At 34.9% G+C, this 25,221-nt stretch overlaps 1 protein-coding gene across 4 annotated transcripts in view; it reads right to left on the bottom strand.

The window, feature by feature from the left end:
* The window catches only part of LOC148939349 (proton-coupled zinc antiporter SLC30A2-like), a 99,321-nt gene that overhangs the window by 37,493 nt on the left and 36,607 nt on the right, over positions 1-25,221 (bottom strand). For 3 of the 4 annotated variants that reach the window (XM_089107169.1, XM_089107170.1, XM_089107172.1), the window contains exons 2-4: positions 18,096-18,584; positions 15,198-15,295; positions 7,746-7,850 (exon numbers count right to left, since the gene is read on the bottom strand). In XM_089107169.1, coding sequence (XP_088963295.1) covers positions 7,746-7,850; positions 15,198-15,295; positions 18,096-18,565 — 673 coding nt within the window. In that variant the 5' untranslated portion in view covers positions 18,566-18,584. Of the gene's footprint in view, positions 1-7,745; positions 7,851-15,197; positions 15,296-18,095; positions 18,585-19,764; positions 19,795-25,221 lie in introns of those variants that run through there. The other variant, XM_089107171.1, reaches the window with a different exon arrangement.

The raw sequence follows: 25,221 nt of genomic DNA, 5'->3' as shown, positions 1-25,221 counted from the left end.
GCAAGAATTATAGAAAAAAACAATACAAAAAGTTCGACCTTATCTCGCTAGAAAAACCGAAAAAAAACCGCAAGAAACAGAGGAGAAAATAACGACACAGTCAGGCAGAACGGTTAAAAAACCTGACAGATGGAAATATCCCTAATTAATGTAAAGACAAATTTCAAATCCCTTACGAAAATCAACTTGTGATCCATCATAATAAATTTAACAGTGTGCAAGTAAAGTTAACCAAGTCAATATTAATGAAAAAAAATAATAATACGAAAGATGTCAAAACAATGGTGATCAGAGAGAAAGGCCCAAAGTAGGAAGCTCGTGGTCGACTGAGAACGACAAGTGGTGTTGGACCACGTTTTGTGGGAAGCCTGGGGAGGAACTCAAGGCCCATGCAGCTTTTAAGTTGTTGCTCCGACATTGTTGCTCCGGCTTTTAAATTGTTTAATCCGAGCCCATGCAGCTCGGATTTTCTATGAAAAATCGACCCATGTCCTAACCAAGATGGATATTATCCAAAACAAAAAATTACCAGTACAGAAGTGTCGAATTATATGAAATATTTTATGTTGATACAGATTATAATTATTTTAGGCCTACACATAAAATAGGATACCAGTGTAACTATGTGCAGCACGTTTGCTGATTCATGTGTTTCTCAATCGAGAAATATATTGTAAAATTAAATTGTATAGCGATTATTAGCTACGCTTTAAAGTTATATCTCAACCAGTCATAGAGGTATATCACGACCAGAATAAAGCTCGGAAGTCCTAACTTCACTTTCCTAACCTATCTAATCCTAAAATATTTATTCTGTTTTACGCCTACAAATCAGTTTTCTTTGGCCAATGCCACAAAATGATTATATAATAAAAAATAACCTAAGTTAAAAAAAATTAAAGTGCCTTTAAAAAAAAATAATAACGAAGCAGTAAAAAAAAACGAATTTTCCAAAAAACGAGTAAAATTAATGATAAATTAATTCTAGAAACAAAAATAAGATGAGGCTTAAGAATATCATCATAATCCTCGTTGTTCACGCAGTGGCCCAAGATATTGTAAAACATGGAGTAATATTCAAGCATGAAAATTCATTGCTAGCTAGCAAAACGAAACAATAGTAAAAAAAGAGAAAAACGAGGATTATACGAGCCAGTGAAACATATGAACTAAAATGCAAATATTTCGGTCAAGACCTCCGCTTGACCGTTCAAATTTTAGTTGCGTTTCGTTTCAAGGTTTGAAAAAAATTTTTTTATAGTATCCATGGAGTTTTATTAGTAATTTTGATGTTATTATCCTGCACTGAGGACGGTCAAGCGGAGGTCTTGACCGAAATATTTGCATTTTAGTTCATATGTTTCACTGGCTTGTATAATCCTCGTTTTTCTCCTTTTTTTACTATTGTTTCGTTTTGTCATGATTAGCCAGTGTGGTCTTAGAAATTATTTGCTAGCTAGCCATGACGCATGGAAGATCTTTATGAAATTGGACCCCAAACCCTTCGAGGCCTTGTTTCAACAAGTAACAAGACTAGGATGAAACATGAATGAACTCAAAGAATCGACCAATTTCTGGTGGAACATACTATTGGCCGTATGTTTCGTATTCGCAACTTCCCTGACCATAAGAACCCTATTGACTTGTAATTACGGAAAAATCCTGAGACTAAGAAGGCAAAAACCAAGAGAAGAACACGGGGAAACGGCTCAAATGCAGAAGTTTAACCAGGAACCCCATGAGAACGTCTAAGCCAAGAAAAAGGGAAGACATGAGAAAACGAGTGCGTATAGAGGTCTCCACTCGTCCTTGCTATGTCTTGTTCCCTCATTGTAAGGTTGTTTACGTAAAACCGTGTGGTTATGACGCTGCAACATGCGTTTCTTAAACAGCACGGACGTGCGTGAACAATGCAGGCATGAAATATGTTGTAAAATTAGACCTCAAAATTAATCATGTAGCATAAACTCTGTTTAAATGATTATTTTAAATATAATGTAAAATTAGCTAAGTGTTGAAAAAAGTTAAAATAAAGTGTATGTAGTAGTGTAAATTAGAAAGCATAATAAGAGACCACGCTTAAAGTTAAATAATTAATCTTTTATATCGTCGTTAGGCTATAATTACTTAGAAGAAACTTCTATGTTCTGAATTTCCCAATGGGAACTTCACACATATATTTCAACCAACATGATAAAAATTTTGTTTTGTGTACTAATACTAGTGTATTTATTTAACTCTGTCTCATAGCGTAAAAATCATGTACCCAATCGATGCGTGACTTATTTGTACTATGAGTATTTACTTTAAAGAACGTATGATTCTGCCTCGTTATTTTTATTACAGGAAGTGGATTGGCAAAATTGGATATCGAGCATCACAATGAGTTGCCCAGTGCAGATACAACCTAGTAGCATCTATTTTCATCATACCTCAACCAACGAAGAGTACTCACCATACACTCCAGGCAATTTTCATCCCAGGTTCGTCTACGAAAACAACAGTTACCTTTGATCATTGTTTTTTCGACCACAGAACCTATTACGTACCAGGTAACATTTTATTTGAATCTTAGTATCCAGTGCTTTATCGAACAATATAATCACATAAAGTCCGAAAACCCCATCGACCAGTACAAGATATATGTACATAAATATCACCTTTGATAATCCTTATGGACCCACATACCATATGATCCTATAGTCATGATATTTGATGACCCCAATAACTATTTATGTGTCACAGACTCATGCGTCGAATCCCTTTCGACCATCTCTCGGAATCCATCTTATCCCCTCTGTGTGGAAAATTCATATCTCTGTTATCCCATAAATGTTACGAGATAATTTCTGAACAATGGACCTGGAAACCAAAATTAACCCCAGTGATCAACCCCTCAGTGACAATATACCCCTCCCACAAGTTAAAGACAATATGTTGAAGGATTCACTATAGTTTGATGTCGACCTGTTCCAAACCCAAACTTCAATTCCCCCATGATTAACCTAGGAATTACCGCAAAGGTTAATAGACGCAAGCCATGAGCTAACAATTTTATAAGAAACACAAATGAACAATTTTATGCGAGAATACATTCTCTACGTGCCTCAAAATATCCCAAAAATGATATGCTGAGAAGAAAATAAACGCACTCCCAGTGTTCGACCAGTTAATGATAAGGCACCCTATGAACTATCAAAAAGCAGGTAAGAATGAACCCTGATAGTATATCCCACACCTGCAGTTTAAAGCATCATTTCCAAGTTGACAATTGGAGAAAACTCATGCGATGAACAAAATCTTTCTTGAACTATCCTATGAAGAAGCCATAAGGTAAGGGCTTTAAAAAATTTTGCCAAGACGAAAAGAGTAAAGGACAATAATTTACAACAGAAGGATTGAGTACACTAAAGACTCGAATGGTGATGAAATAGATGTGAATTTACATATGTTACCTCTTAATAACTTTGATAACTCAAAAATCCCGATATCCTATCATTAACGTTGCGTAGCAAACATCCCCAGTGAAAGTGTTTTAATGTTACCAGTGAACATGGTAAACCCAATATTGTGTGTTCTAAATCGTTCTTGTATGTAATGTTAGATGTCCAGATAGATTTATTTGTAGTGTTGTCGAGCTGTGTAGCATAGGTAGAAAGTAATGTGCCATATTAACAGCAAAATAAAAAAAAAACCTAGTAAAAAGTGAATTCAAAAAAAATGTGAAGATAGAATAGCCCCAACCTTGTGGGAAATGTAAAAGTAATCAATGTTACATGTAGAAGAAAAAAATCTTTAGTATAGTAGCTAGCCTAGGACCATGAATAATATTAGTCCGATAGATGAATTTTAGATAGGGACGTAGAATAAAATAAGAAAAGTAATAGAGAAAATTTTTAGCACTCCTGATTAAGCCATAACATTAATATAAAATAATTATGTCAAAGAAAAAGTTAATAAATTACGAACATTTTAAAAGCCCAAAGGCAAGCAAGTACTAATGACGGCACGTCATTAATTGATGGGAAGGGTAATATGTACCGTGAGTAAAATGCGATGTATTTAAAATACCAAAATAAAGTTCCTTCTTTCTAAAGATAATTCCGAATTCCTATAATTAAGTTAAATCTAGTTTCAGAAATGAAAAGTCCCTAATCAGCAAAGAAAAAAACCGCAGTTAGCCTCAGACAAAGAACGGTGCTATCCAAGCTTTGGATTTCGCTAAGAGAGTGGGCAATAAAAAAGGTGCTACGCACAATATTTCTAAGGAAGTTTAAATGATAAGAACCGTGTGAACGTTTGAATCATCAGAAATATTTAAAACAATTTATTGGACGAAGGGTTCGCATCCTTGGGCCACTTGAGCCAATTGTGAGCCAGTTCTTACAGCGCAGGACAAAAAAAAATACGTTTGATAGTTGGGTAAAAGTGCTTTTTGAAAATATTCGTAAATCGGAATCAGGACCATTCAGATAGAATTTTTTCGCCATTCAAGCTTGGCGATTCTTTCATTGTTGTATCTCAGTCACCGTTATTGTCATTTGAAGTGACCCATTGCTGTTCACCCAAATATGTAAGTTTCAATAAATCTATTGCTTTTTTACCTGTGTTTATTTCATTTTATATGTCTGTAGCCAGCCTAATAACAGGTAATTAGTTCGCAAATCTCCAAGGACGTTCCCAGAAAATCTGATCTCCAGATAGCTCAAGGAAAAGAGGTCACATCTATATTTCTACACGTTTTATTTTTTCTTATTAATTGAGGGTGGCGCAAGCCTTTAGGCACGATCTTTAGAGCTATAAGCGGCGCTATCGGAGAACTTATAAGGTGTAAGTTCGCAGCTTCAGGGTACGGTATTAGATTTGACGCGGTCAATATTTACGACCACAATTAAGCCCAGTCCTTTCTTTTATAGCTAATAACCCCTTTTATAGCCACAAATAATTTTCAGCGCTACACAAGAACTAGATCAAGAACTGATCAAGATCACTGATCACTAGATCAGAACTAGATCACTGAACTGAACTGATCAAGAACTGATCAAGATACCTGACAAGAACTGATCGGCATGACTGTTTTAGGCGCTTGACAATAAAATCGTTTGAGTTTCGAGTTTGAGTATTTTTCCACCTACGATAAAACTAAATTTTACAGACGAATTAAGTCTGGGGCCTTTTGTTGTTAAGTAATACTGCTTTTAAGGTTTCAATGCTGTCTTCATTTCGATTCCCAGATTGATGATATCCTTACTATTTTACTAATAAAGTCAAGCTCATTTATTTCTGGTTCAGTTTTCAATCTCTAATAGATACACTCTTTCATATTCTTTGTTAAAATTTTCTTAGCTACAGCGTTCCCATTCAGAAATTCTGCATGTCTTCCCCAAAATTACGGCTAGAATCCGTCAATTGCACCACTCGAACTTGGTAATGGTAATTGCACCACACGAACTTGGTAATTGCACCACTTGGAACTGGTAATGCCTTTGCATGCTGACAACATCGAGGGTATGTTCAGATTATAATCCGTTAACTGTATCTTTTAAAATTGGAACAGTTTTACGGCTAAGGTCTAGAATGGACTAAACGAGCCTAATTTATAACAATTTTACCGTAAAGGTAAAGGTCTAGGGCTAAATAAGGCTAAAAGCAGGGGCCTGGGGATGAACTATCAAAATGCGGGCCAAACTATAAGTATGAGCATAAAATTAGTAATGTAAGAATGTGTCTTTTTTATTCTAGCATTTCTACATTTTATTCTAGAATTTTATTCTATTATTTCTAGTGAAATTTTTTTCTCATATCCTCTCCCTTCCTTTTCTTTGTGTTACTACTGGTACCTATGACCAGATATTAATTTATAGAGAAAATCTTTTATAATTATTTTTGTTCTTTATTCGTAGGAATTCACTGAAATATATGAAATAAGTAATTGTCTCTCTATTCTCCTTTGTGGACATGTCATAAGGTGTTTCCTGTCGTTAACAAGTATGCATGTGTAGGGCCATGATTCTTTTCTTGTGCAGTATTATGTGTCAGGTATTAAGCCCCAAGAGGAGCACCTTGGTAATGGCTTTGGTTTTAAAAATTTTGTTAATAAACACAATCTAGTTCATTATTCTTCTGCTACCAGCCAAGTTCAATTCCATGAAGTCTTAATTTATCTGGGCATTAGTAATTTTTGGTACTGAACCCAACCGAGCGCAGAGTAGAGACGTTCCTCCAACAGCATTTAACTTATTTCATCTGTTATATCTTAAATATTTTTTAAAAACTTTTTCCCTTTTTACACAGAATGTAGGCGAAGGGTCATGAAATTAACTATTGTCAGATTTTTTTTCATTCAAACACAGGGTGAAAAGGAGGAGAATTTTTGGGCATTCGATCTAAAATATCGTACTTTATTCTGTTATGAATTTCTTGACTATTTTTTCTGTTTTAACTACTTATCTACTTTACGTACCCTAAACTTTCCCATTCCCCGGGAAAAATTTATTAGCAATTAGGTTTCATTATATAAGGAGTCAATGAAAGGGAGCAAGAGATAGAGCATGAGAGAGAGAGAAGGGACCGGCGGAGGGAGATGGAAAGTGATAGAGGGGCACGGGAGGGAGAGGAAGAGAGGGGGTGGGGAGGGAGAGGGAGGAAGGGAGAGAGAAAGAAAAAGAGAGAGCCTAAAGATAAAGATAGATCCTCCAAAGCCATTGCTGGCTGATAGGGCGTCATACCGACAATTCATTGTCGGTATAATTCGACAATTCAGAAGTTGATGTTTATTGATCATCAACTCTTAATAATAACAGACAACATTACCTTTTACAGAAGGCGACAGCTATTCTAATTTATCCAATCATAGCTCTTTTATACGCATATAAGCATCAATTGAACTACTTAGTGGTCAAATCTATTAGCTCTACAAGACAAAGATCAAGTTTTGTACTGATTCAAGGGGTAACATTTTATGTTAAATAATTCATTTTTGTGAATTGGTGCCCCTGGAAGGTCTTAAAAATATTAACAGGGGAGCCTACCTAGCATACCTATCTAGCTGGGCAACAGACAACCGTCAAAGCCCCATCCCTGCCCATTAGGTCGCTCAATCATATCAATGGACAAATGAACCCTTAAAGCAAAACATAAGAAAAAGGTCAGAGGCTACCTGCCTCTTTTTAGAGGCTTTCTGCCATTTTTTTAAAGGATAACTCATAATTAAAAGGGTTAACTTCTTTAAACTAAGGAGTAACTATTAATTTTTATCATCATGTTACATTTGATGGTTTCTGATAAGTATACAGAATCTTGTAAGGTTATAATTATATATCTTAAAGGTAAATTAATACATCTCCCTATTATTGTAATAATAGGGAGGGAGGGAGAGAGAGAAAAAAGAGAGAGCCCTAAAGATAAAGATAGATCCTCCAGAGCCATTGCTGACGGACAGGGCGTCATACCGACAATTCAGTTGCTGTGTCTGTTTTACAAGGACAAGTAATAAACCTGTAACCTAACCTTGCTCCAGCGGGGATCAATCCCTGAATTGCCAAGGAGAGCATCAATCGACTGTGCTATCGCAGGGTAGAGAGAGCCCTCTTTATCATCTTTTTCTTCGTTTTCTATGGTTTTTTTTTTGTCTTACATCTTGGTATGATTAAATCTTTCTATCTCTCTCTCTTCTTAAATAAACAACACATACAAGACGACGAAATAAGCTATAAAGAAGAATTTCAGTAACAATTACAACATACCAACTGCTTCACCAATCATGAAAAGAAGGCAGAGAGTCGAGGCTATAATAAGCTTTCTTCTTGCTCTTTTATCAGCAATGTTAGACAGGTTGCTGTGACAGTGACCTAAAATAGTCCGAATTATTAAATGTCATATATAAACCCAGGAAGTGAATAAAAGTGAATGAATAAACCGAGGAAGGAGAATAAAGTGATTCTTTTTACCAGGCTGGTGGCCGTATGGGTCTGCCAATAGTGAATTTTGCCCCGGAAACAATTTGCACTTTGACGCTGCGTATCAAGCAAAGTATTAATTTTCTTTCGGGTGCCTGGCATCACAGCGGCTAGTTTGAAGTTTAAATAGATCTTTAAATAAAATTTAGCAGTTGTGGATATATGATAGCTTCAATCGAAACCTATCTATAGTTGGATAGTTTCAGTTCAACGTAACGATACTATAATGTAACATGAAAATACCACATCATCGGTTTGATCAACTTGAAACAAGATAATCCTATTTTTCTATAAATTGGAAAACGGCAAAGGGTCTTTGACCAGGCGGGGAAGAATCCTGGAGTGGTTTAAGGAGCAAATGCGGCCCACAAGATGGTCAAAAATTACACTAATTACAGGGTTGGAGGGGCAAAAAATACCAATAAGGGAGCCCAATTTTTATCCGTGCACCCTACCCCTCAAAACATCAATTCTACATCTACACTGTGACCAGGGTAGTTGCAAGCGAACGAGAGGAACTAAAACGTTTATAGCTACTTGTAACTTATTTAGGATTCCATGGACTACTCTTGTAAAAAAAAAAATTATGGAGGTTAGCCCCTCCCCCATTTCTTTTTCCTGAAATGGATAAAAGTTTTACTACAAAATGGTCATTTTCAATTGTAAAACTTATTTACTCGAATTCAACAGATTCGAACACAAATCTTTACTTAGTCACCAAAAAATAATACTTTCCATTAAAATTTAAACTTTAAATCACCAGACTTTAGTAAAATGTATCTTTAACAAATAAAGACGTTATATCAAAATTCCATTTTTTCAATAAAAACACGCTAAAGAGTACGATTCATTGAGGAAGTGTGCGATTGGGGAGGCTCTAAGAACTTTTACTCACAATCGTTCGAAGACAATCTCTCTACTAAAGATAAAAAACTAACAACTTTCAAACACTTATCTCAGCTGTCCTACTTGATGACAGCATTAAGGAGATTCCCACGGTCACGATCATAATGCAATGTTAAAATAGAGAAAATTATAAGCTTACTTGAAATAAGATAGCACATCTTGTGTTTCCAAACTTATTAGGATATTGCACATTTTCTACAATTTTTATTATTATTATTACATTTAATAGTTTTCAGGCTCATTTGAGACTTCTTCAATAATTATTTTAGACAGATATTCAAAAAAATCACAGACTTTTTTCTCGGAAGAAAGGAAACTTTGTTCTCTTTTTTTATGGAAATTAGAGGTCTGATAAAATTATTTTACAGCTTATAGAAATTGTTAAATTCTTTTTTTTTATAAGTGGGTTGTAGATTAGTGAATATTCCAGATATATAAAACAGGTTGGGATAATTTGATAAAAGACCACTTCGACAAAACTGAAATTGACTTTTTTTCTTTGAAAGCCCCAAACTGCCAAAAGGTGGGACTAAAAATTGAGCTCCGGAAAGGAATAGTTTGTGTTTTACTTTCGGCAGGGAAACAGTTAAACAAACGTGTTAGGGCCCTTGGCCCTGTTTATCAGGTAATTGCTCTTTTTGTAAACTTAATTTTATTTTCTTTAATTTAAATTTAAGCTATTATTAAAAATAATAGCTTAAATTATTAAGCTATTAATAATTTATATATTAATAGCTATTATTGCGACACGTCTGGAAAGAGCTCGCAAATATCTTCCGCGCGAGAATCAATTCTCAGAGTGTTGTGTTAATTTTTAATTTCAATGGCATCTGAGTTTGTATTGTAAAATTGTCGTGAACATAAGTAAGCTTTTTTCCTACTTCTACTTTTGACTTCTTTTCTCCTTGGTAAAGTCTGGAGTCCAAAGAGACAGAGAGCAAATTGCTTTGGTATAGGATAACGGTCCTATATTAAGTGAGATATCTTTCCTGGGGGAAAGGAAGAGTATTTAAGAGAATTGTTGAGTTTGATGCCTGTGGCCTTTAGAGTAGCGTTTTGGACCAATTAGCGCGGCACGTAAATACCGCGGGAAGTACACTTATCAGATCCCTACCGGTTTTCGGAAATCGGCAAGGGCAGAACACGTAAAATCCATGGCTAAAATCCGTAGAACTGGTGGTGCTAGGCTAGAATTCTGGTACCAGCGGGTTCCAGAACTAGAATACTGGTGCCAGCGGGTGCCAGAGCTAGAATAAAAAGCCTTGAAAAAAGACAAAACGTGCATTCGACTTGTCACTACATTATTGTTGTTCTTATGCTGGCACATCATTTGTTAATGAATTCATTTAAGTATAAAACCTTTTTTAAGATAAAATAATCTGGGCAAATTGTGTGCTGGACAAAATCAAATTGTCGGTTTTTCAGCTACGTCAGAACAACGAGTCACTTTAGGTTATATTTGATGGTTGAAAAAAAAAATGGGTTCAATCAGTCATAGTTTATAAACTGGCATTAAAACAATGAAACGGACGTGTAGGCGGTCAAAATTGTACGAGCAAAATATCTAGAGGTTAGATCGTTATCCAAAGCGATAGTATACAAGAGGCTATTGGTCTGCTAGAAGTTCATAAATTGAGTAAAGTGAAGGGGTGGATTTTTAATTCGGGGCAGACTTGACTGGAACTGGACTCCATCTAAATGTTGGTTTTTGGGTTATGTCAGAATGAGTCAATGTAAGTTATATTTGATGGTTGAAAAAAAAAATGGGTTGAATCAGTCATAGTTTATAAACTGGCATTAAAACAATGAAAAGGACGTGTAGGCGGCCAAAATTGTACGAGCAAAATATCTAGAGGTTAGATCGTTATCCAAAGCGAGAGTATACAAGTTCATAAATTGAGTAAAGAGAAGTGATGTATTTTTAATTCGGGGCAAACTTGACTGGAACTGGACTCCATCTAAATGTTGGTTTTTGGGTTATGTCAGAATTAGTAAATGTAAGTTATATTTGAGGGTTGAAAAAAAAAAAAAAATGGGTTGAATCAGTCATAGTTTATAAAATGGCATTAAAAAAATGAAACGGACGTGTAGGCGGTCAAAATTGTACGAGCAAAATATCTAGAGGTTAGATCGTTATCCAAAGCGATAGTATACAAGTTCATAAATTGAGTAAAGAGAAGGGATGGATTTTTAATTCGGGGCAAACTTGACTGGAACTGGACTCCATCTAAATCTTGGTTTTTGGGTTATGTCAGAATGAGTCAATTTAAGTTATATTTGATGGTTGAAAAAAAAAATGGGTTGAATCAGTCATAGTTTATAAACTGGCATTAAAAAAATGAAACGGACGTGTAGGCGGTCAAAATTGTACGAGCAAAATATCTAGAGGTTAGATCGTTATCCAAAGCGATAGTATACAAGTTAATAAATTGAGTAAAGAGAAGGGATGTATTTTTAATTCGGGGCAAACTTGACTGGAACTGGACTCCATCTAAATTTTGGTTTTTGGGTTATGTCAGAATGAGTCAATTTAAGTTATATTTGAGGGTTTAAAAAAAAAAAAAATGGGTTGAATCAGTCATAGTTTATAAACTGGCATTAAAACAATGAAACGGACGTGTAGGCGGTCAAAATTGTACGAGCAAAATATCTAGAGGTTAGATCGTTATCCAAAGCGATAGTATACAAGAGGCTATTGGTCTGCTAGAAGTTCATAAATTGAGTAAAGGGAAGGGGTGGATTTTTAATTCGGGGCAGACTTGACTGGAACTGGACTCCATCTAAATGTTGGTTTTTGGGTTATGTCAGAATGAGTCAATGTAAGTTATATTTGATGGTTGAAAAAAAAATGGGTTGAATCAGTCATAGTTTATAAACTGGCATTAAAACAATGAAAAGGACGTGTAGGCGGCCAAAATTGTACGAGCAAAATATCTAGAGGTTAGATCGTTATCCAAAGCGATAGTATACAAGTTCATAAATTGAGTAAAGAGAAGGGATGGATTTTTAATTCGGGGCAGACTTGACTGGAACTGGACTCCATCTAAATGTTGGTTTTTGGGTTATGTCAGAATGAGTCAATGTAAGTTATATTTGATGGTTGCAAAAAAAAAAATCGCTTGGATTAGTCATAGTTCACAAAGTGACATTGAAACAATGAAAAGAATGAAAATATCAAAATCTTTCTGTACTGAGCATATGAAATTAACATAAAGTAATCGGCCAAAACTGAAAGAGCAAAACATCTAGCAGTTAGATCGTTATTCAAAGGCGATAGTGCATAGGAGCCAATTTCTCTGCTAGAAGTTTAGAAATTGGACAAAGAGAAGGAATATTTTTTTTTTTTAATTAGGGGGCAGACTTTACTGAAGCATTTGAAATTATACAAGAAATATTCAAACATGCCACTATCACATAAAGTTATATAGGTCATTTAAACAGAAAAGACCTACGTAATTGTCAGAAATGTCCAAGCTCTGAGCAAATCCACAATGTTTGTCAAAGATCAGCATTTAAAACAGCGGTTCCTTCTTGAGGATGTTGACACCATTTACAGACTAGGACAATTAGTCAGGCTTGCTGTATTCACGCTTTGTAGAGTTGATTTTTATAAAAATTACTGTGTGCATTCACCTGATGCAGCGGTTTGAATTCCATTTTTGCTGAAGCTGGACGTGGAAAAGAACAGCACGACATTTTTTTCTAAAAATTGATATAATTTTCTAGCCTAAAATAACGATCCAGGCAACATTTCTAGCCTGAAAAAACGATCCAGATAGGTCAAAACTTTGAGAAAATTCATCGTGGATCTTCCGACGAATTTTTCGTGAATAAAATTTGATATTTGGACTAGGTGTCTGAATAACAATCACGTCATTAATATTCATAAAACTTTCGACATGAGCTGATTTTACATAGTGCTTTTGTTTATTTTTTATAGTCGCCTTATCATAGCAAGATATTAAACTAAAAATATTATTATTTCAGATTGGATTTTTAGTAAATGAAGTATGTTTTTCCTTTGCATAGTTAGGGGACACCAATTCACGAATTGCCAAGACAAAAAAATAATTAATGTCAATACAAATAAATCTAGAAAAATTAGACAAAAAAGGTTTTTCTTGTGTGAATCAGGCTACGGAGGGATTTTTTCCACGGGGGGATTTTCAACGGTAGGGGGAATGCACCGGATGCCGTTTTTATGTCTAAATTCGCTTCATAGAGGAAAGCTTGGTCCCCGGGTGTTAAAACTTAAGACAGGCGGAAATAAAGTCCTATAACTATTCAAACTTAAAACGGTGCCTGATTGACAATTAACAATTTTTTTCATTGAAAAAGCAAGCAAAGAAGAGAGTAAGCTGTTGTTACTAAATTTACAATTTTTGTGTACAAGATAAACTACTCCATAACATATCGTGGGACTTTTTGTTTTTACATACGTCTTTTTACAGACGGGGAATTTTTTATTTTGTAGTTGATTCTTCTTTTGTCGTTTGTAAAATTCCATAGCATTTATTATAAGCAGCCCAACATAAGAATAATGTTTTTTAACCTCTGCACCAGCCAGGTATACCAATTAAATGTGAGAATTCACCCTTAGTGTTTGAAAGATACCTTCCCCTTTGTATCTTTGTTTTACAAAACTTAAAACTAGAAAACTTACACAAACAATTTTTCACTTGTGTGAATCAGGGTATGAAGATGCGCATTTCCACGGGGGGGGGGGTAGACTCTACACCGTCTTTGTGTCTAAAAGTCGCTTCACCGCCAAAGCTCGATCTCCTGGTAATCGTACTTTAGATTAATTATATTCATTTAATTATTTAAATAAATAATTATTTAAGGTATTTAATTATTATTTAGAATAATAAAGGAGAATTCTTAGCGTTAATTGTTTCAAAACGCACCAACATTTAAGCAGAAAAAAAAACTATGTTTTCCGAAAAACATAGGCAAACAAAACTGTTACCAACATTAACTATACCCGTAGCCATCTAAAGTCAATAAAAACTATTTCTAAGGGGATAGCTAACATGAAAAAGTAATACACACGACCATTTTAGCTGTTATTTACCGCGAGTAGTTTATAGAATAGAGAGAAAACAAATGACAGAATACATTTTCCATGCTCAGGCCATATATTTAGATATCGGCCATAAATATTTGTATATTATTAAGTTGATGAATATAGATTGCAGTAAATTATTTCTAATATTTTGTCTACCCTAGAAATTACTTACAATCCGTTTTTTTTTTTTTTTGGCGGAGTGATAAAATACCATAATTTACTGGTTAATTGAGTTATCTGCGTTGTTTCAAGAAATGATCAAAACATAAAATGGTATGACAGCTCATGAAACTGGTGTGAAAGCTCAAAACATAAAGGCGAGAGGGGGTGATAGTGTGGAAAGACGAATGTGACCACCTAGCCTTTGTCTTTGGTGTTTACCCAAAAATTAAGAGGACTATTTAGAAGAAATTAGGGGACTTTTTGTCACACTGCGCACATAGGCGATGCTTAGTGGGAAGATCGAGGATAAGGAGGTAGCTTCCCAGATCATCACGATTTTTGAAAGTATATAGGTTTTTTGCAACAACAATCTGTTTACCTTCTCTCGTTTTTTTTTTTTTTTTTTTTTTTTTTTTTTTTTTTATATATATATATATATATATATATATATATATATATATATATATATATATATATATATATATATATATATATATATATATATATATATATATATATGTGGTCTGAGAGCCATTTTAGGTTGGCTCTATTATTTATTTTACAAGACTTACTTTTACATGACTTATATTTATACTTATTTTTTTTTTATATAAATACTTATAATTATTTACAATGCACTCAGGGACTTATTTATGGGGGAAAGGGCAATTCGTTAAAGAAACAATAATAAGTAAATTATAATAGAAATATAGGGGTAGTTGTCAATAACATTTGGGATTTTCTTTGGGTAAAAGTCTTCACAATTAGGCTTCAAGAAGGGTCCGAAGGACCCACAATACCCCTACGATGTAACTCAGTAGAATACTCCTCTCTCATCCTTATCATAAGCTGTCAAGTTATTGAGTCAGCTTCGGGTATTTTCTCTACTTCCTCTACCGTAACCGCAGTTCAGAAACTAGTTACAACTGGTTTAGCTTTTATCAGGCTCAACTGTGATAAATATACTACCTACTTCAAAGTGCATGGGGAAATTTGTTCAACCTTCAGATGGGATCATAAGACTCGTATAAGTGCGAGGTCCACATAAGGAACTCAGTCACCTTTACATATTGTAAAAGAAAAACTAAATGAAAAATACAAACTCATATCAACAAAACGATATTCTGTGTCATCTCCCTTAAAACTTGATGCATCAGCAGACATAGAAGCTGCTGGTGTGGAATTTTGAATCATCAACTTCCTAGAAGAGAATGGAATGAAAAGTTCACTGAATTAATCAAATCACTCATAAGACTAGGTCTTTTGATGTATGTATTGCTATCAAGACTCTGTTTCTTAGTGTTTAGGTTACTATTGAGCCGCATCGCTCCTTACTTACAGTTCGTTACCATGAACTGTTTGATACCGAATCCAAGAAATAGAATCTCGTTTTTTTGACAGGACAGGTTGTGATCCAGACATATGCGCATGTATTCTTATGTGAATGTAAAAAGCAAAAAAAAAAAAATACGAGGATTATCTGACAAATTTTGAAATTGATATAAAGAGACTCAGTCATTGATGTGAAGATGCATCAACAGACAAAGAAGCTCGTGGTGTAGAATTTTGAATCATCAACTTCCTAGAAGAGAACTAAATGAAAAGTTCACTGAATTAATCAAATCAATCATAAGACTAGGGCTCAGACAAACAAACACTGGAGAAAAGCAGTGACATTTTTTTTCTGTTTTTAAGTGCGGTATAAAACAACACAGTAGATAAGTTTTCTTACAATTGTTTAAGATTTATTATACTAATCAAAGAATTTGCTAAAAACCTCAAGCCACGTTCCTTAACCCTTCTTGAGATTAATTTCAATAGCTTACTGAACTTCATTGCTGTCCGAGACAACAGGGTTAGATTTACGCAAGTAAACCTTTAAACACTTGCACAAATAAATATATCGGAATTTTGACATAATAAAATGAATTTTACTTGATGAATTTGTTGTTATTAGAAAAGTAGAACAGAATTTTCAATCTATGTAAAGACTTATTGAAAGTTATTACACTATCAAGCATAATCCGAAAAATTTTAAGTATGTACGTAAGCATTATTATAAACACGTAAGTATTTTTATGAATACGTATAATTTAAGTAAGAACGTTATGACAGCAAAATCCAAAAAGGAGACATGACAAAGAACTAGAATAGAGTGCAATAAATAGGTGTATTAAGGCTTAAGCTAAATGGCTGCAATTATATTTTTTTTTATTCTGAAATTAGTGAGATTTCTCAGAGTCAGTCGTAACAGAAGCTGTAAAAAAAGTAGTTTGGAGAAGGAGTGGCCAACGACGTCTCTATCTCAGGTGGTTCAACACTACGACAGCACATGTTCTTCTTCTCAACAGATCAAAAGCAGACTTGCAAGATAACCTGAATAGACTGCAAAACGAATTTCAGTCAATCAAACTTTTTATTAACATTCAAAAGTGAGAATTTCTAACTTTCAGCACGGCTAGATAGTGGTGGTTCCCTTGTAAATCATTCAGTCCCTGCTATGTCAGAGTTGAAATACCTCAGGTTAATGATTTCTGAATCGCTCCATAAAACCAGGAAATCCATTGTGAAGCACAGAACCACCGCCGTTAAACGTGCTTATGGGACTCTTGTTCCAAATCGGGGGCTATACTCCAGAAAATCATTGGCTTATATTTATCGTTCAGTGTGCCAACATCACGTTATTTACCTCACCGGTGCGTCTCATCTACTTGCCGAGAGTAACATAGATAAAATTAATAAGTGCTATTTTAGATACGTAAAGTTTCTGTTGTTTATTCCCACGCGGCACCGAAATTCCCGTCTTGAAAAATTTGGAATTATGAATCCAGTCAAAGAATAGTCAAGAATCCGTGAAAAGTCGGTGATAAAAGTGATACTGAATAGACGATGTTTTTCTCCAATAATAACTTAAGTGTTTCTTTTTATTGGTGTATTTAGTTTTTTATTTTATTTTTCCTTGCTCCACTATAACCTTTTGTAGATGGTGAGTAAATAAATCATTATTATTATTACTTTTATAAAGGTTTTTTATGTTTATTACATTGTCAAGCTTATCTGAAACAATTAAATGGAATAATTACGTTAGGATAGCAGAAACAGAGAATAAGACACCAAAGATAACTAGAATAAAGAGCAATAAGTACTATGAAATAAGCCCTTAAAAAGGATTTGATTCTAAAAAAAAATATTTCAAAAAGCATTTTAGTGAGAAGTAAAGAGTAATATTTGAACTTCAAACGAGCAAAAATTAACTCATATAATAAGTTAATTATTTGAGTATTAACTCATATAATAAGTAAAAAGAATATCAAATCCTAGGAAGTAAGAAATTAAGAAATCATTTTATATTGTAACATCTTCAAAATCTGAGAATACTTGTCAAGTGTCATGAAAAAAAAAGGTTCTCGGTTTAGAAATATTGGACGAAAATCAATTTGGTTTTTTAGGACACTAACTTTCATCAACAATTCGCTCTTTTAAATACATTATTTTCTACTGTAATGAAAATTACCAGTAAAATAGAATCCATTGACGTCTCGATTGGTAATATTTGAGGCAATCTATAAAGTTTTCAGTGAAGCACAAACAACTTTCTAAGTTCCAAGAAAATAATACTTACTCGATGTATGTAAATTTTTAATAATCAGTTTAGTCCTAGTATTTTAATGCAACATTTCCTTTCATCAGTACTTGCTTGTTTTCCCCCTTATAAATTTATTCCTTTCTGGTGCATAGATAATCGACAGCAAACTAAAACTTTCACAAGCATCGGCCAATCAGTCAATTTATTTTGCAAACAAATACAGATTGAAACAAACAACACAAGGAAAATTTTCCCAAAGAGGACGGTCTGTAGAAGGGTGGTCTAAAGTTGAACTATTTTCGTATTTTAAACCTCCCTCCCTCCAAATATCCTTTAAAAATACCCACCCCCTCCACATTAATTGCATCTATGAAGGGAGGTAGTTGCACAAGGCAAAATAAGCCTTAAAGCTTACCTTCTTCGTTTTTTAGCTAGAACATCAGTAACAGCATCATCAGCACTTTTTGTATAAATCCCTTCCACAGAATGAACCAAGCACACGCCAGTCTCACAGAGGCACTCCATAATGGGACCAATTCTATCATCACCTTCATCATCGATCTTTAGTTCAGTTACGGTGTTGTCATGTAGGGACACACTATAACGACGAACTCTTTTTTCAGCATCTGCTAGGTCAGATAGAGAGCGGCTTCCAATTGGATGGAATCTAGGTGGTGCCTGAAAATGAGTAACAGGTGCAGAGAGAGGATTGGCAACACCATTCTGTCCTCTGACGATATCCGACCATTTTGGCTTAGTTGGTATAGGAGTGGAAGAGGTCGTGGGAAATAATGAGCTTATATCATGAATATCAGGTCTTGAACTTTCATCACTTGATAAGCTTTTGCTTCTTTGATCTTCTTCTTTATCTTCAGGATGAGACATTTTCCCTCAAAGGTATTATCTAGAACAGAAGAACAATGAACACTTATGGACACTAAATTGAAGATATAATAAGACATCCAATAAAACAAAAGAGCAAAACAGCAATTAAAAAAAAGAGGTCTTATCTGGAAAAACGTATAGGTCTACTAAGTAGCCTAAAAACTTTAATGCAGCATTTAGGATTAGGATGATAATATTTTGCTCTGAAATAGAGGATCTACAATTCAAAAACTATCTTTCTTGAACTGAACATACATTATGCTGTACATATTGACGTTTTCTAGGGTTTTCCCTAAGAGAGGTTTTCTAATCCCTCTAGAAAGACTAAAAATACGTATATAGTATGAGACTTTGCAATATTGGAAATGAACATGACACCAATCTTGCAAAAATGCTGCTTCGAAAATTTGGCCAAACTTTTACTAAGGATACAGGAGGGTCATTTTTTGCCCCAATCACAACGCCAAAAAAACGATAATATGCTAACTTATTTTGTCAGTCAAATTTTTACACTATGAAACTCAAGCACCAATTCACAGAAATGCAAGGAGGAGGGGGCCAAATCTTTTTTTTTCAAGATATAGGGGAGACAATTTTTTTTCATCCGAGAAAAATGGGTATTTTTCAATGAGAATATCAAAAACGGTGTTTTTCAAGATCTAGGAGGAGCAGTTGTCCCTTCCCTCCCAATTGGTCCCCATAGCATGAAAGAGTAGACACATCTAGTAGAACTTCAATGAATATCATCTTAAAAATTGTATTCAATGCCATTTGGTTGCGGGAGGGAGTTTTCTGATAGATGTTTCTGACAACAAGGTTTCTGATGAAGTTAATCAGTAAGAGGTCCCTGAATTTCGCTTGTAATAATATTATCCTGAAAGCACTGTTTTTATCTCCTATTCAGATCATTATTTTCATGGGTGATGGTACAGAACAACTTGCATGCACGATTTTTGTCACGTAAAATTGGAAAGTATCAAAATATTTTAATTAATTCTAAATCTTATTTTAAACGGATTTCTTTTCAGATTCAAACTTAAAACAACATTACGAATTTGCATGTTTTCCGTATGTGCCGAAGCCCACACCAACAAGCTGGAGAAACCCAGAAGGTTTCTTCTTCTAATTCTTAAACTCGGTTATTAGGATCCTATTGACCCTATTGAGCCTTTTCATGTCAGAATTTCGTCCAATAATACTTCCTGAAAGACTTCAAAAAGTTATGTTAATATCATCCATGATTTCTTAATTGAAGATTTCTTTTTGTGCTTCTTCAGTGAGTCGAGTTTTGTAGTTAAAGCTTGTTTTGTCAGGTTGAAGGTTGTGTTTGCTTAAGGTTCTGATTCTGATTAACTTCCTTTGTTGAAAATTTTGTTGTTTATATTTGAACAGGATATGTATATATCCATAATGCTAAAATGTTAAAAATTTAGATTTACTGACGTGTTCATAGTCTGAAAGATATTCTTTAATCTGTTATTAAGATCGCTAGTTCAAATTTAAATTAAACACTAACTATCCATATCCATATTTCCAAGTGAAAATTAAGGTTAATTTCCTCAAACAAAGTAGTAAAAAGCTGATATGATTTGACTGACCCAAATTTAGAATGGCTAATTAACAGAAGATCTTCAGTATTTGCAATAAAAAATTAATTAAACCTGCAAAACATGAAGGAATAACACATGGTAACACCGAAAAAATCAAGCACTAAAGATACAGGGGATAAAATCAAGTGCTTGAAAAATCAAGCACTAAAGATACTGAGAAATAATTCTCCTGGGCGTAATAGATAATACGAACTAGGATACCCAAAACGAAGAACGAACATTACAAACTTGGTAAGGAAATCCAGGCTTGGTAAGGGAATACCATAGCTGGCAATGACAAACCGAATTAAACGGTTTTAAAACGCCAAACAAGCTTCTAACTAAAATTTAAAAAAAAAAAATTCAACTGAAAGTAAGGAGCAGCAACATTAAAACTTAAAACGAACAAAAATTGTTCTGTATATGAAGGGTTGCCCCTTCATCAATACCTTGCTCTTCACGCTAAACTTTTGTAGTACTTTTAAAAAAGCTTCTGATTCTAGTTAAACGGTCCTTGTGTTTCCGGAGTCGTTCTTAAAAAATTGGGACAAACAGTCAAACTTTAGCAAAAAAGCAATGTTTTGAGGAGGGTGACAACCCCCTTATATTCTGGATAATTTCTGTTCGTTTTAAGTTTTAATGCTGCTCCTTACTTTCAGTTGAAAGAACATGTTTCATTACATTTAACTTCTGGTTGTTTTTCAGATAATACCAAGAAATCTGGCTCCTCCTCCATGAAATATTCCCTCTTTTAACGGGAAACTCCTCCGTGGAAATTTACTCCCACGTAAAATACCCCCTCCCAGAAAATTCCCTCCAGACAAATCAATCCTCGTTAAAAATTCCCCCTCCCCGTGAAATTTCTTGCGGACGATGCCGCCTGAAAAATTCTCCTTAGCATAATATCATTTTAAAAAGACTTTAATTTCTATTCGTTTTTCAAATCATGCCAGAAATCACCCCTTCCAAGGATAATTTTTCCAGGATATCCCCCCTCCCGTAGTGAGAAGTTGTATCCGCAGAAAATTCCCCATGGAAAATTCCCCCATTGACAATTTCTCCCACAGAAAATCCCCCCCCCCCACTGAAAAATCCTCCGGAGTCCCAATCCTGTCGAAAATCCCCCGGACTATTTCCCTGGAATATCTCCACATGCCAAATTGGGTAGGCAAAGAGAAAGTAAGACAGATAAAAAGACTTTCGTATAGAAGTTCTTTCAAATCTCCAAAGTGTAAAATTTCCCCTGAAAAGTTCACCCCCGGAAACTTCCCTCTCCATGGAAAATTTTCATCGCACAAACCCATACTACTACTACTACTAACAACTCACCACAGCACCAAGCCGCCTGAGGTCAACACAGCTACGCACGATCCTCCTCCACCCCAATCTATTCAAAGCCTCCCTTTTTAAACCCGCCCACGAAGTTCCCATTTCCTTTAAATCTTTCTTTATGACGTCCTCCCACCCCAGACGGAGGCGACCTGCTTTCCGTTTAGCCCTAGATGGTTGGCCGAAAAGAACAATTTTCGGCAATCTGTCATCCTTCATCCGTAAAACGTGCCCTAACCACCTCAACTTTTCTTTCATTATAGCCCTAGAGAGCGGTATTGAACCACATTTTTCGTATAGCCTATTGTTTGAAATATGGTCAGTCAGCCGGGTACCCAGAACAATCCATAAGTAATTTCTCTGGAAAACATTTCGCAAATCTTCATCCGCTTTTCGGAGCGTCCATGCTTCAGAGCCATATTTGATCACTGTAATCACTGTAGCTTCTATTATTCTAATCTTGGTTTGCAGGCTTATCTTCCTATTCTTCCAGATTTTTTTTTAACAGTGAAAAAAACACCCTAAGCCTAGGCTATTCTGCATTTAACATCTTCACTGCTCCCAACATCTTTACTAATAATACTACCAAGGTAAGTGAAGCTGCCCACCTGATCAATCTTTTCATTACCCAAATTCACCTTTTCATCTTCAGTTATTCCTAGCCTTAGTGACTTAGTCTTCTTAACATTAATTTTCAAACCGATTCTAGCACCCTGAACTAGCAAAACCTCTGAAACTTCATTCATTTTGCTCACACTTTCATCTAGGATGCTTAAATCAACAGCATAATCCAAGTCCAGGAAACTTTTTCCTCCCCATTTGATTCCATGGTCTCCCATTGCCTTTCCTGTGCTCCTTAAAACAAAGTCCATCAAAATAATTCATATAAAGGGGGATATAACACAGCCCTGCTTAACTCCTGATTTAATACAAAACCACCTGCTAACCTCATTTCCAACTTTAACTACAGCAGTGTTATTCTTATTTACAACACTTGTTATCTGAATGTACTTGTATATCAAACAAGGCAAGGATAAAACCATCGAAAAGGATCCTCGATCTATAGAACTGAATGGTTGTTCGTAATCTATAAAACTGATAATCGAAGATATTTGAACATTCATGCCCTAATCAGGTCTTAGACTAAGAGCAAAAATTTGGTCAACACATCCTATATCTGTTCTAAAAATGCACTGTTCTTCTCTTAAGACTTTGTCTACAGCATCTCTCAGTCTAAAAATGTATCATATTACCAAGTAATTAACTATCTACATAGACAAGATTAATGCCTCAATAATTACCACACTCGCTTTCATCACTTTTTTTATAAAGTGGCTTAATTAATGTTTTTCTAAAATCGTTAGGTAAGTACCTTGATTAAAAAATCATGTTAATAATCTTCAGTGACTTATTCCAAAACTCAGAGCCACCATATTTAAGAAACTCATTTACCACCCTATCACCACCTGGAGCCTTATTATTCTTCAATCCTTTTAGTACTGTTGCTAATTCCTCCTCACAAAACAAATCTTCCTTCAAATCCAAAGTATCACAAACGTTTTCATTTTCCTCTATATTTTTTCCTGCAACTCTATCTCGGTTAAGCAAGTTCTCAAAATGTTCGGCCCATCTCTCTTTAGTTTTTTCCTTATCGCTAATTGCGACTCCCGTCCAATCTTTAACTGGACCAAGTTTGGAATAGCTACACCCTCTCAATTTATTAATATACCAGTACAATATTTTAATATTGTGTCGTTTAACTACATCTTCCACATCTTAGACAATTTTATCTATGGCCTTTACTTCAAACCTCCTTAGTTAAAATTTTAATGCATTCTCCACTTTCTTTACATTTCTTTTGTTTTCATACGATCTATCTATCATATCGATCTAGCACAAACCCATCCCAAGCAGAAAATCCCCCTCCCGGAAATGTCTGTACACTTCCCAATAATAAATACCATATGTGAACAATGGGCCAATTTTATACTTTACAGCCCTTTCTCCGGGGCTGTGAGGGGCCATATCAAACAGTTCGTGGTAATCAAACAGTTAATAGTAACGAACTGTAAGTAAGGAGCAACCCGGCTCAATAGTAACCGAAACTCTAGAAAACGGAATTTTGATACCAATAGATACATCAAAAGAATCGAATTGTTATGTTGATTTTGAATATATCAGTTTCATCAAGTTTAGCCTTACCCATCAAAAGTTACGAGCCTGAGAAAAGTAGCCTTATTCTCGGAAAAAGGGGGAAACGCCCCCTAAAAGTCATAGAATCTTAATGAAAATCACACCATCAGATGCAGCGTATCAGAGAACTCTACTGTAGGGGTCTCAAGCTCATATCTACAAAAATGTGGAATTTTGTATTTTTTTGCCAGAAGAAAGATCACAGATGCATATTTATTTGTTTTTTGTTTTTTGTTTTTTTTTCCAGGGGCGATCGTATCAACCCGGTGGTCCTAGAATGTCGCGAGAGGGCCCATTCGAATGGAAATTAAAAGCTCTAGTGCCCTTTTTGAGTGACCAAAAAATTGGTTATTTTTTCCCAAAGCCACCGGATCAAAATTTTGAAATAGCCATTTTGTTCAGCATGGTCGAAAAATTTAATAGCTATGACTTTGAGGACGACTTAATCCCCCACAGTTCCCGAGGGAAGGGCTGCAAGTTATGAACTTTGCCCATTGTTTACATATAGTATTGGTTATTGGGAACTATACAGACGTTTTCAGGGGGATTTTTTCTGGTCAGGAGGAGGAGGGGGGTGGTTACGTGGGAGGATCTGTCCATGGAGGAATTTTTCATGGGTGAAGGGAATTTTCCATGAAGGGGGCGCTATAGTTCCAAGCATTATTTAAAAAAACGATCAGGAATTAAATAAAAAAAAAATACATTTTTTTCAACTGAAAGTAAGGAGCAACATTAAAACTTAAAACGAACAGGAATTATTAGTATATGAGAGGGTTCATCCCCTCGTCAATACCTCGTTCTTTACGCTAAAGTTTTTTTTTATTACTTTCAAAAGAGCTATTTATTCTAATTAAGCGGCCTTTGTGATTCAGGGGTCATTATTAAAGAATTAGAACATTTAGCATAAAGAGGAATGTACTGACGAGGGGGCGAACCCCCTCATGTATGATTTAACTTCTCTTCGTTTTAAGTTTTAATGTTGCTCCTTACTTTCAGTTGAAAAAACTTGTTGTTTTTTTATTTAATTACTCCCAAAGGCATATGTATTAAAACTATCAAATATGCTGAATAAAATGGCTATTTAGAAATTTTGATCAGACAACTTTGGGGGAAAAGGGACATGGGGGAGGAGCTAGTTGTCCTCCAATCTTTTTGGTCACTTAAAAACGGCATTAGATCTTTTAATTTTTATTCAAATGCGCCCTCTCCCGATCTTCTAGGGCCATTGACTCTATATGATCACCCCTTAGGGGAAAAAAATATATAAAAATGAACATGCAACTGTGATCTTTCTTCTGGCAGGAAAATACAAATTTCTAAATTTTTTCTGATGGGAGAAATTCAACACCAAAGTTCTCTGATACGCTGAATCTGGTGGTGCAATTTTCATTAAGATTTCAAGAATTTGTGGGGGTGTTTCCCCCCTTTTTCAAAGATTGGACAATTTTCCTCAGGCTCATAGCTTTTGATAGGTAACACTTAACTTAATGAATCTTATATATTTAGAATGAGCATAAAAAGTCAATTCATTTGATATAACTATTG

This window comes from Artemia sp. Qi Xiang Cuo, chromosome 21 (assembly GCF_049724085.1).
Source record: "Artemia sp. Qi Xiang Cuo chromosome 21, ASM4972408v1, whole genome shotgun sequence".
In the NCBI taxonomy this organism is placed as follows: domain Eukaryota; kingdom Metazoa; phylum Arthropoda; class Branchiopoda; order Anostraca; family Artemiidae; genus Artemia; species Artemia sp. Qi Xiang Cuo.
Note: the sequence above shows the minus strand (reverse complement) of the source record. Positions and strands in the feature narration are given on the sequence as shown.